This window comes from Diabrotica virgifera, chromosome 10, assembly GCF_917563875.1.
Source record: "Diabrotica virgifera virgifera chromosome 10, PGI_DIABVI_V3a".
NCBI classification, from domain to species: domain Eukaryota; kingdom Metazoa; phylum Arthropoda; class Insecta; order Coleoptera; family Chrysomelidae; genus Diabrotica; species Diabrotica virgifera.
In genome coordinates, this window is record NC_065452.1 from 128,900,714 (window position 1) to 128,914,741 (window position 14,028).

The following is a 14,028-nucleotide window of genomic DNA, read 5'->3' on the forward strand; positions in this document are numbered from 1 at the left end:
TTCAGACCAACTTTATTGCTTTCGTGCTCAACTCTTTGCAGAAGATCAAACATTTCTTGCTCATTTGCTGCTATAAGTGTAGTGTCATCAGCAAATCTCAAATTGGAGATTTTCCTACCGGCTACTGTTACTCCACCGGCCCATCCTTCTAAAACCATCCTCATGACATGTTCACCATAAATGTTAAATAAGTCAGGTGACAACACGCATCCTTGTCTAACACCTCTCTCGGTCTTGAATTGGTTTAAGAACTTCTGATCTAGTCGTACTGTCGCTATATTAGACTGGTACAGATTTTTAATAAGTGTCACCAGGTGCATTGGTGCGCCCATTTCTATTAAAATTGACCACAGATTTATCCAGCTTACACAATCAAATGCCTTTTGGTAGTCAACGAAGCATATAATCATAGGTACTTGAAATTCTCTAGACTTTTCAATAAGTTGTCTCAGGTTCAGGATTTGTTCCCTTGTACCTTTACCCTTTACAAATCCCGCTTGCTCATGAGGTATTTGGTAATGTAGATAGGTTTTTAAACTGTTTTTGATGATATGCAACAAGATTTTACTAGCATGTGTTATTAGTGACAGTGTGCGGTAGTTTTCACATCTGGTAGTAGTTCCTTTTTTGTGTAGCGGGATATAAATTGAGGTGCACCAATCAGATGGCCATTTTCCTGAATTCCAAACAGCGACACAGATAGAATGGATGATATGTATTCCTTTGTCACCTAGTAACTGTAGTATTTCACATGGTATTGAATCAATGCCTGGGGATTTATTTCTCTTTAGTGATTTAATTGCATCTTTGACTTCAGCGAGTAAGACAGTAGGTTCTCTAGGGTAGTCAGAGGGCCACTGATGTTCTGCTGATACCTCGTTATTTTTATATAGCTCGTCACAGTAGTTTCTCCATGTTTCCAATATTTCGTCAGTATCGCTCTTTAGATTACCTCCCTTATCTATTACAGACCACGTTTGAGGTTTAAATTATCTGGTAAGGAGTTTGATCTTCTGGAATAAATCCCTCGGTTCATTTCGACAGCCATGTTCCTCTATCTCTCTGCATATTTGAGAGATGTAATCAGCTTTGTCTTTGCGGCACTGTTTTTTGATTTCTTGCGATAACGCTCTGTATTCATCGTTTGTTCCGTGTCTAGTTTTGTGTTCTTTTCTGCGTTGAATCACAGTCCACGTATTATCGGATATCCATGGTTTACGGCCAGTGGAAACCGCTGCCTCACAGTCTTTTGCAGCCTCGATTAGCTTATCTTTGAAATAAATCCAAGTGCTCTCAGGGTCACTATCTACTTGGTCTAAAGAGAGAGCTTCTTCTAGGTTGTGTTGGAAGTCATTGATTTTTGATGGATTTAGAGACATGACTTTTCTCCGGGGTCTTCTTTTGGGAACTTTAAAACGAAGTCGAACGTTCAATACCAGGAGTTGATGATCGCTTCCGCAGTCTGCGCCAGGATATGTTTTACAGTTGATGGCCGACGACTTCCATCTTGATCTTATTAGGATGTAGTCTATTTGATTCCTTGTTCGTCCATCTGGGCTGCGCCATGTGTATAATCTCCGTAGATGATGTTGATATAACGTGTTTGTAATTGTAAGATGTTGTTCTACACAGAACTCCACTAGACGGTCGCCATTCTCATTTCTCTGTCCCAGTCCATTTTTTGCCCAGCACTCCTTCAATATTTTCATTAGATGACCCCACTTTGACGTTAAAATCTCCTAGAATTATGATGAGTTCACGATTCGGAATAGCGTGAACAGTTTCTTCTAGACGACCATAGAACCTATTGATGTCTTCTTCTTTTGCAGCTGTTGTAGGAGCGTATACATGGACAAGGTGTAGGGTATTGGGTGGATATTCTCATTTTAAGGGATATTATCCTGTCATCAATAGTATTATATCCAATTACGCAGTCGTTAAGTTTAATAGAGGGTACAATTATTGCGACTCCATTTGTACTTTTGTTATCTGGGCCTGAAAAATAGACGACGTTGCCAGCAGTTTTTTAAAATGCCCTTTACCTCTCCAGTGAGTTTCAGAGAGACCCAGTACCGAAAGATTGTGGTCTACCTTTCTTTTTCAATTATGTGTAACTTTCCAGGGTTTTGGATCAGTCCCTGGACGTTCCATGTACCAATTCGCTGACATTTTCTTAAATTAAATGAAAATTTGGATTCAGTCGCACAATTTCTGCCAGGTGCCTGGTCCCTCACACCTTTAGTTCAATAGTTTGCGTCAAATCTTTAGACGTTAATTTCACTGCCTTTTCTTCAATGCAAATGAATGACAATTTGCAGACATATGCATTCGCGGGAACAATACACGAATAGTCGATAAAAATTTTTTTTCATGTTTATTGTTTAAATAAAAAAAAAACGATTTTAATGGAAAACGCTTAAATTCTCTTGTTTTTTACAATGTAAAAACTTAAAACTTTTACGGATTTAGCTAATGAACAATACATAATTTCACTTTTTACGTTAATTGTTTACGTTATGCTTCATTAATAAACAATAAAGTTTCGAATTTTTTGCCAATTCCGACTACTTTTCATGTTAGTACATCATATGTTTTATACATATTTTAATAAACATGACGATATATTTTAATGTTTAAAAAGTGTAAGACTAAAAAATAAAAAATAAAAGTATAAAAAAAATTTTAAGAAACGCTTTTCTTTAGTAACGAGTGACTAAAATTAAAAATATTATAAAAAAATCAACTAAAAAGCAAAAAATAAAAATAAATTGAAAAAAACACATTCGTTAAAGAAAAGTGTTCAATCTCAAATTAATCCCTTAATTTGTAATCTCACATTTTTTCTTAACTTCCTAAACTTTTATAGTTTCACCATATATAATTGAAACATTGGGAAACATCGAGTAATATTTTAATAATTAGAGTCCATTCAACCTGCAAACTTAATAAAATGCCAAATAATATATTTTCCAATTGAACTTTACAAGTTTTGCAATAGCTTCCTTTAAACTGTAGTTGCAATCTTTCAACATGCAAAGTCCGTAGTTCGGTTGTCATGCAACTTATTGATGAATTGTATATTTTGACGAGATTATAAATTAACCAAAGGGATTATTTTGGGTTGCAGTCTAATTGAAACAGTTACCTCGTTAACAAGTACGTAAGTCGTTGTTAGAAGTTACGCCGAGAGTAATTATTATCAGTAGCTGTCATTAAAGGCAGTCTATTATAGAAAGTTACCTGAACAACATCTTTAGTGTAATTATACGTAGCTGTCAATAAAACCATATTTTTTACTCCACACTCAAACATTTATTTACCATCGTCGATCGAGAAGAAGCGGACAAAGGGGCATTACAAAACAATTCGATCCTGAGATCTACGTCGAATTGTCCAAAAAGTGTGGAACGAAAACCGTTTATTCGATGAACACGCGCCACGCTTTTCTTTGACGGATGTGTTAGATTTTTTCAATTTTTGGACATGGACATTTGGACATTGGACAATGGATGCAATGACATAAATATGAGAATTGGCACAATTATTATGGTTTCAAGTTTATTTTTCGGGTCTAATTACAATGATATTATGCACAAAAATATGTTGTATCGCAGATTTAAAATACGTTTATTTCGAAAGCAGTTGAGTTTAGCGAGATAAATGTAGTATACCTTTTTTAAGTAGAAATATTAAGAGAATACAAATTTTGATTCAAAAAGTATGTAAAGTGGGGGATAAAAAAACTGAACGTATTAAATGAGCACTGAAACACGTATGTGGCGTCCTCTGGGCAATGCATAATTTTTGGTGGCGAATTTAGATTTCTCGTTCCAAAAAACCCCAGCTTACCAAATTTCGTGTTATTATTCCATGCCTGTTAGGAAATATTCAAGAATAAATAAAATAATAGTTTAACTTTGACACCCTGTATTTCGGTAATTATCAACTTTTGTACTAAGGTAAGTTAGCTTAAATCGACCTATTTTAACCTCAGAAATCTACGGTTAAGCTATGGCCCATTCTTTACCAAACACCCTGTATGTGGATGATCCAACGATTATACTGGAATCAAAAGACGGAATCAAGGATTACCAACGGTCTGTATAGAGAAATAAGTGGAAACCATTAAAGGCATGAGGCAAGGCTTCACCCTCTCTCCACTACTGGTTACCATTAAAAAAGATTTTCAATTGAACAGCAAAATATGATGGAAAAATGGCTTAGTACGAAAACCTTGAATGTCATTTTACAGGCAACTTTACAGAAGAGACAAAAACTGAATTTCTGCATACTCAACAACATAAACATAAGTGAAAAATTTATTTGTAACGATCTAAATATAGTCATAACTTAAAATACGTAAAGATAATTTTTTGTTTTCGGTTAGAGCATGCAAAAATTCGGTTTTTTGTCTCTCCTGTAAAATGACATACGAGCTTTTCATACTCAGCCATCGATATATAGTCCCGAGATTTCTAAAAGGACCATAGGGCTTCCAGCGAACTCTACTTCTCGCTAGTGCTTCGATTTCACGCCAGGATTTTTTCCATTTATTTCCCTTTGTCCAGTACTGTCCTTTTCAAAGTCTTTTTAGGTCTGCCTACTTTCCGTCGGCCTCAAGGATTCCAATCCAGCGCAGTCCTGGTAATGTTATCTGTCATCTTATGTGGCCCCGCCATCTTCATTTTCTTCGCCTTATTTGCTTTATGAAATTTTCTTGATCCATAACGATTTTATCGCTTGACTATTTTTTAATCTCGGCTAGGGTTTCCTTCCTAACTGTTCTTCTTCTTTCTTATACTCAAGAGGACACTAAAACATTCTTTCTAGTCTGTTATGATATCCTTGTTTCCATTCTTCAATATATTGTTTGTGGCATGCATCCTTTCTTTATGCTTTTGATTGCACTTTTTTCCATTTTTGTTATTACTGGCTTCCCCTTTTCCTTCTCATTACAATTTGAGCATCGCAATACCTTTATTCTGATTTTATCCTTGTCATATCAGTGTTTTCTTTGTGTAAATTTCTTTTCGCCTGTTTTTCCCGCCTTTGTTATAGCTATCTTTATCTTGTTCCAACCCCATCTCGATACAAATGAATCAACTAAATATTGATCTTTCTTAATATCTTCTTCTTGTAGATCTGACGACCTGTTAATTCCGTTGCTAAAATATTTCTTGAGAGGTAGACTGCCAGCAATATCTCCCCCTCTTTGGTGGTTTTCACGGTGATCACTTGACAGCTGGTTTTCTTTCTACCGTTATTATCTTCTTCCTCGACTACCCCTTGTACGCCGTATTGTTCCCTGAAGATGTTGATTCTTATTTTGTCTCTTCCCGTTTTCCTTGATATTGCTCCTATAGAGCGTCTCAAGTTAAGAACGGGACGTTGCGTAGATAGGGCTACGTACTTCTTATGGACGATAGAAGCGCGCCGATGCCACGCCGTCTGATTAGAATGAATCGTATATCGGCAGTCTACTAATAACATTTGCCTGAGCGTTTTGGCAACACTGATCTGCATAAGACAAAAGTTTCCTTTCTTAACGTGAAATAAATATATAGTAAATTTAAAATCAAGATCCAGTAGAAATCAACAAACCAAGACACGTTAAATGCTACTAGGAGCAATACCGAATCACAATTTACAATGTATATACATTGTAAATACCAAATCATGATTTTCAAAGTTTATACATTGTAAATTATGATTCGGGAGTGCTCCTAGGAACATTTAAAGTGTCTTGGTTTGATTACTTCTACTGCATATTGATTGTAAATTTAGTATAGTATCTTCATTTTATTTATTATTGGTGTCTTCTAGGTTACAGGTTTTATAAATTTGTCGATATTTGTAGACCTGTTGACATTTTCCAAATATTGTCTCCATTAATTTTGAGGAAAAAGTAGTCCCTTAAATTTTTAGAGTAGTTTAAATAAATTTTTGTAGAAGAGAATATTATCGATAATTACACAGTGAGAGACAACAGATATGTTCACAATTTAAGTCATACGACAAAGGAAAATCGTTAAAATTGGTTGAAAACTGGTATTTTGAAAGTGAAAAAGTTTTCGTAAAAGTATGCATAACATATCACATGATATTATTTTATCAAAATTTAAATATAGCACCTATGGAGCCAATGGCACAAATGCATATATATCGTCACAGCCAAAATTCTTACAAAATTTTTGAATACTTTGAGTTTACAAAACTAACATTAATTTAAGAATGTTATTACTCTTTAATGGCTATAATAGGTGCTACATCAGGAAGGAGAAATATATTTTATTTGTCACATTTCAACAACATTTTTAATAGTCGATTTACATTTACAATAAATTAAATATTTCCGTAATAATTATACACAAGTACCTCGTTTCCAATCCAAATTTGTACAATATATAAAACAAAATCTATCAAAAAAGTTTCAAATACACTCACCACACAATTACCGCGCACCTTGTATTTCGTTCAATGTGTAGAAATTGTCAATCTTGGACCACATTTTATGAAAGATACGGTGAAAACTATCTTTGAGGAAAAGAAAACTAAAAAATTATTGAAAAAAGTCGTTTATCAAGGTATTAGTAAAAATCCAATGTTTAAAAATCTTCGAAGAAAATTCAAATAAACAATTTTGAAAATCATGGCCTAATTAAAAAAGAATGTGTGTGTGTACTTTGTGCGCATTTAAGAAGTTATACTTTTATTATGATATAATCTAACTTCATATTATGATTTTAACGAAATCAATACCTATCTACTTTAAACAGTTTTTTGTATTGTATTTAAATATTAAACTAATTTTAGAAAGAACAAAAATAATACCAAAAAAAAATGACTTTGTCAGGATTTGAACAGGGGACCTCTCGATCCCTAGGCGAATGCTCTACCGATCAGCTACCACGGCTTTTATATTCAGTGGATCATTTCTCGTACATAATTACAATCTCGGTGACAGATACTTTAAATGAAAATAAACATTTTCAATAATACTTATGAGGAGGAAGACAAATCCACAGACATAAAAATTATAATAAATATATTTACCAAAAAATATTTATAAATAATATGTAAACTGCGTAACTCCATAATTTTCTGAAAATGAATTATCACTGCCATCTGTTTCAAAAAGTCCCTACTTATCGTTTAAAAAAGGTAGCACATGCATATTTTTACCAGATGAGTAAATAGCGACCTCTCCGTATACACCGTATCTCCCTTGTCGCCAAATTTAGTATGAAAAATTCGTAACTCCCTATTTTGTCATCCCACACGAGAAGAAAAAGTTGGTGGTAAGTAATATTAAATACTTATTCAACAATATACAAAATGTTAGTAATATTTAGTAATATGTGTATCTATAAAATATTTCCGTTTTACCATCCTGTCTTTCAAAATGGGAGATATGTACGTAGTATTAGCATTAGTCTTTGGAGAGATAGTTTTTTGCTCTCTTGTAAAATTTGGTTAAATGGAGTTACGCAGTTTACATATTAGGTCGACGATATACTCTTTTCATGCACACCTTATTTGTGCTACATAACTTAAAAGATGTAGCGACTATTAAATAGTCACTATTAAATTTTAATACCATACTGTCCGTGTGCGCATGCGCCGGGGAATGTAAAAATTCACCCTCGTGCCTAAAGAAGTATAACTTAAAAAATTATGAGTAATAATAATGGCTGTTGCCGCCTCTGACCCTTAGGCCCTCTTGGAGCCGGTTCGGCAATCTTGGGGATTGGAGGATATTGTGCCACTCCTCTAGCGCAGCCGTCTTGAGCTCTCCGAGGGATGTAGGGGCTGGTACCATTGCTCTATCCTGTCTTTTGAGGTTGTCCCAAATGTGTTCAAGGGTTAAGATCAAGAGTGCGTGCCGGCCTGCACTGCAATTCGAGATGACCGCTTCATTGTCTGCAACGTGATCGATAAAGGCAGTGTGAATACTCGAAGATACGTGAAAAAAGTTCTCCAAGACCATGTCATTTAGATTAATACATGACAATGCACGTTGCCATGCCGCAAGATTCACACATGAGTACCTTAATGAGGTCGGGATTCAAGTTTTACCATGGCCAGCCAGTCCCGATCTTAACCCAACACATTTTTACAATGTATAATTCACGTCCCATCTACTCAGCGTGGTAAAGTTCCAACGAGAATGGTTCCCTTCGTACTCCAATCAGAGTAAACATGTAAATAAAAAATGAATAACCATTTTCAATTTTATTGCAACACGAAACTACAGCAGTTGCCGCTAGAGTATCCCTGTTTTTCGTTCGTTGCAATGTTTCGTTGTCCTAGTTGGGTCAGAGAGAGCAGCATATGTGCCTCCTGATGAGAGACTAATAAGTTTCGAAACCGGTAGAGGTGCTTGCTGCACTCTCTGATTGGACTAGAATAATGATGCGGCTGTAGTTTCGTGTTGCAACGAAATTGAAAACGGTTATTCATTTTTGATTTATTATGTTCGAATTTTCTTCGAAGATTTTTAAACATTGGAGTTTTGCTAAGCATCCCTTGATAAACGACATTTTTCAATAATCTTATAGTTTTCTTTTCCTCAAAGATAGTTTTCACCGTATCTTTCATAAAATGTGGTCCAAAATTGACAATTTCTGCAAATTGAAAGAAATACAAGGTGGGCGGTTAATTGTGCTGGTGAGTGTATAAAAATAGCTAGTACGGTTTCTCGATAAAAATGTTTTTTGAAATGAAACAAAACAATCTGAGATATTTACAGCTTTTTACAATTACAAATATACAACAAAAGCAATTTTCACTTAGAATCAGTTCAAAAACTTTCGACATTTTTTATATCCACATGTACATGGAATCTTATCTTCTTCAAAAGGGAATTTATAATCATAGGTCAACTCCTCCCCACTAGGAATTCGTCGTAAGGCGAAAATTATTATATGTTTATGTCCTAAAATTTCCACTACTTTCGAGTAGCAGTTAGGCTAAAAATAAATCAAAAGGACTATAATATAAAACAATTTCAATTATAGATCTATTTATAAAATTTTATTACTTATACAGGGTGTTTCATTGGGAAACGGAAATACTTTAATTGTGAATAGAGGTTACCAAGGCGGTTCTAGGTATACTACATTTTTTGCCCTACCGACTTTTATAACCGACTTACGGGGTGTTTTATCGATTTTGCCAATTTCTTTCCTAAGCCATAACTTTAGAACCACCCTGTATATTTTTTTGATATTTGGTACACATGTGTCTCATCCAAAACCCAAACGACCGACATACTAATCACAAGAAAAATCCAGGTCCCGATTAACAAAAAATTATAAAGTAATTGTGACCTTAAAAAACACCCTGTATATTTAAATTCTGAAAATCTGTTTGCATATTTGAAAAGAGCACAAAAAACTAAGTCTAATCTTTGCTTCAATTTTTCGGCCAGACAATTTTATGACTTTAATTTTGAAATTATATTGAATTTTTTAAGAACTTGGACTTAAAAAGCAGGTATTATTAACTTTTAATTATAAATTATTAAAGCTATTGAATAAAAACTCATTTTAAAATTAATCAATACTTATTTACTACATCTGAACAACCCAATTATTAATCACAAGAAAAATCTAGGTCCGGATTAACAAAAAAACATAAAGTAATTGTGACTGGTTGATGAGAATAAATCTCGTTCACTTCAGTGGAATGACAAAAATTGTAGATAACAGTTTTATCACTTTATTTTACTGACTACAGTACGAATTGACAATGCTTGACAAAGAGCCTATTTACTCTTCGCAGACTCGAGGCAAAGTAAGTAATTATACATAAAAATACAAGTATATGGAAACCGGCTGGTTCGGCATTAGATCTACATGTTGTAAAAAGAGTCCAGGCCCGTCGCAGCGGGATTTAAACAAATATTAAATAAAATATGAGAAATTAATTGAATTCGTAAACATGCCTCCCACCTTGAAAGGGAAAGCTTTCAATTAATTAAAAATGAAATTAAACGTAATATATTACAGTCAATGAATAATCACTGTTACTTGGCGACTTCTATTCACTTGGAAGTGGGCAAATGTTCACAACTGCTACACGAACGAGTCCTTTAGCTGTTCTAAGTGTGACAACCCTAGAAATGTTGTCAGCCCCTGGATGCAACTGTTCCACAAGTCCCAGAGACCACTGGAGAGGAGGTGCGTCCTTACTTTTGATTAGGACAAGAGCACCAACCTTGATTTGGAATTGATTCACCTTTCACTTTTGTCTCTGCTGCATCTCCGAAACGTACTCCAAAGACCATCTTCGCCAAAAATGTTGACGGAGTTGCTGAAGATGTTCAAATCTTGATAACCGAAGAGGGTTGACATTAGAAACGTCTACTTCTGGTATGGAATTCATGGACCTCCCTATCAGAAAGTGAGCCGGGGTTATAGGTAAAAGGTCTGAAGGATCGGAGGGCATAGGACTTAAAGGGCGTGAATTTAGTATACCTTCCACCTGAGAGCACAGTTGAGAAGTCTTCATAAGTTAAATGAGATCCCGTAACGATTCTTTTTAAATGCGATTTCATAGATTTTACTCCCGCCTCCCATATTCCGCCGAAATGAGGGGAATGCGAAGGAATAAATTGCCAATTGATTTCATCATTGCAGCATGATTCCGCGATTTGTTTTTCATTAGATTTGATAAACTTACCGAGATGCTTAAGCTCGTTACGACAACCTACGAAGTTCGTGCCATTATCGGACATCATTTGAACTGGCTTGCCTCTTCTAGCTATAAATCGTCTTAAAGCAGCGAGGAAGCAAGACGTAGTTAAGTCTGTGACCAGTTCCAAGTGTATCGCTTTAGTAGCTAGACAAATAAAAAGACTAACATAAGCCTTGTAAGTACCTGGGTTTCTACCTTGTCTTGTTTTGAGAGTGAATGGGCCTGCATAGTCCACTCCCGTGATTGCAAACGGAAACGATGGATTTACTCTAGATGCAGGAAGATCTCCCATCATGGGTGTACATTGAGGAGGATTGGCACGAAAACAGCGTATACATTGACGAACAACCTGTTTCGCAATAGATTTACCTGAAATAGGCCAAAAACGTTCACGAACGACGGACAATAAGTGCTGAGGACCGGCATGCAACAACCTTAGATGCTCCGACCGAAAGATCATAGTCGTAACAGGATGATTTGCAGGAAGAAGTATTGGATGGCTTTTATTAAAATCATATTTAGAGTTGCGTAATCTACCACCAACTCTGATTACTCCATCACTATCCAGAAATGGATTTAAAGAAAAAATTTTACTTTTAGAAGACAGCGATTTTCCCTTGGAAAGGTTATGAAGTTCCTTTGGAAATATCTCTGCTTGAACCATCTTTGCAATACATATGACAGAGGCTTGAAGCTGTATGGTGGTTAGAGGATCGGAAACTCTGCATCTTGACCCTGAACTATTTCGGAACAGACGCAAACAACGAGAAATGACTCTTGTGAGAAACGAGAAATTGCTGTAATTCTGGAATGGAAAGGATTGCACGAAATTTGTGACCAAAGAATGAGCAACTTTCTTAGTCTCCGGAAGATCTTGCTCAGGCTGAATGATTAGGACCAGCCAACTACCAGGAGATTCCATGAGGAAGGGAGGACCGTGCCACCAAATTTTTGATGACCTAAGTCGACTGGGTTCCACACATCGGGACAATAAATCCGCAGGATTATCCTTGGTACCGACATGTCTCCAAGCGCTAGACGAAGTGCTGGATTGAATTTCAGACACTCTATTAGCCACGAATGTTTTAAGAATATGTGGCGAGGTTCTGATCCACCCTAAGACGATAGTGGAATCTGTCCAAAGAACAATATCATGAAATTGAAGACTGAGCGATTCTGTGACTTTCTTCACGAGCCGTGACAATATCAAGAGATACTCTTGTCTTGGCACAAAAGAGACGCACCGATATATTACCTTGGTGATCAATACTTCGAAAATAAATAAGCCACCATATGCAGCTTCGCTAGCGTCAGAGAAGCCATGCAGCTCAATAGTTGAAGAATTTGCAATGATAGCATGTCTAGGAATTCTTACATTGTTTAAATGGCAGAGCTGATCCCGAAATGAAAGCGACTTTGTGTGGATGTCTAGAGGTACAGCTTGATCCCACTTCAAGCCTTCCAACCACATACGTTGCATTAAAATTTTTACAATGATAATTGTGGCGCTAAGAAGACCAAGAGGATCGAATATATGGGATATCCCAGAAAGTATAGACCTTTTAGTAACCGTTCTAGGAAGAACGTCAGAGGATATATGATACTGAAGAAGGTCGGATTTTGGACACCACTGCAGTCCCAGAGTTCTTGTAATTTCAAAAGAACCTAGCGAGAAAGGAAGATCTGAAGGGACCAAAGAATCCTGAATATCTGTAAGAAGTGAAGGGTCGTTCGAAACCCACTTTCGAAGAGGGAAACAACCTTTTGATAATATATGATCAATTTCTTGACAATGTTGAAGAAGCTCTGAGGCTGAATCAGACCCCGTCAGGAGGTCATCCACGTAGAAATCATTTTTAATAATCTTTGCAGCTTGAGGATACTGCTCAGAATTTTCATAAGATAATTGAAGCAGGCATCTTGTAGCAAGAAAGCTGGCAGAGGCAGTGCCGTAAGTTAACGTGTTCAGAAAATAAGTTTGCAAAGGCTCCTGAGGATCCCGTCTCCATGAATTAGCTGAAGGTTTCGTTCAGAAGGACAAAATAGAATTTGGCGATGTCAGCAGAAGCCACATAAGTGTGTTGCCTAAATGGAAATAGAATTGATATAAGATCATTTTGGACGACTGGTCCGACCATTTGAAGATCGTTAACTGAAACACCTGAAGTGGTAGGGCAAGAATCAACGAAGACTACACGCAGCTGAGTAGTGAGACTATTCTCCAGGCTCCTCAACCTTAGACATATGACCCATTGAAATATATTCGTCCATAAATAAAACATACATATCCTTCATGATAGGATTATTCTGAAGTTTTCGTTCTAGAATAAAGAATATTTTTCCAGCTCTGCTCCTAGATTCACCCAGAGTATCAGTCGAATTCTTTAATGGAAGACCGACTACAAAACGACCATTCGAATTTCTTTTATGAGTCGATTTAAAGTGTTCCTCGCACTCTATTTCCTCCTTTGAAAGAGGTGGGAGAAGTGAACACTCTTCTATTTCCCAGAACCTTGATAGATGATGACATTCATTCTGCTGTGCGAAATTGCAAGTGACGATTTGATGATCGTACCTTTTGGGCAGTGGGCCAGAAATTACCCAGCCACATTTGGTTTTTTGTAAAATGGGTTTCTGAGGACCCAATTTGATTTGTCCAACGCACAGAAGATCCCAGAAAAGCTCTACACCTATGAGAAGATCTATGCCGGAATGAATATTGAAATTTGGATCAGACAAGCGAATATTCGATGGAATAGAGACAGAGTCTACGTCGATCGGAATACTTGGAACATGACCACAAATTGAAGAAGTAACAAGACAGTTTAAGGTTGTCGAAAAAGAAGAATATAACGAATATACTGACAACTTACTCTTGTGCTTTATCCTTGAAGATATTTGAGTGACACCGACCACTGAAATGTCGGCAGGTTCCTTGGAGAGACCCAATTTGAAAACCAGACTATACGTGACAAAATGTGACTGAGAACCACTGTCTAGAAGGGCTCTACAATTATGTTTAACTCCAGACCGATCTGGAATTTGGACTGTGACAGTTGACAGCAGTGCAAACGAATTCTGAACTGGATGACATGAAAATGTTTGTGGAGTTTGATTATCCGAAGAAACTTGGAGAATTGCTATTTTCTGCATTAACGTGGAGAAGCGTATTCCACATTTCTTGCACTTACCATACTTGCAACTGGTATTTTGATGTCCTATAAATAAACAAGTAAAACACGTTCGTACCCTTTTGACCTCACGCATGCGCGCATGCACATCTAAATTTTGAAAAGAAGTACAAGTTGACATTTTATGAGGGCCATTCCA

At 36.2% G+C, this 14,028-nt stretch overlaps 1 protein-coding gene across 1 annotated transcript in view; it reads right to left on the minus strand.

The window, feature by feature from the left end:
* Window positions 1-987: 987 nt before the first annotated feature.
* Window positions 988-14,028, minus strand: part of LOC126893446 (histone-lysine N-methyltransferase trithorax) — an 83,549-nt gene continuing 70,508 nt past the window's right edge. The window contains exon 9 of the mRNA XM_050663648.1: window positions 988-8,969. Within this exon, the coding sequence (XP_050519605.1) occupies window positions 8,796-8,969 (174 nt within the window). The 3' untranslated portion in view covers window positions 988-8,795. The remainder of the gene's footprint in view (window positions 8,970-14,028) is intronic.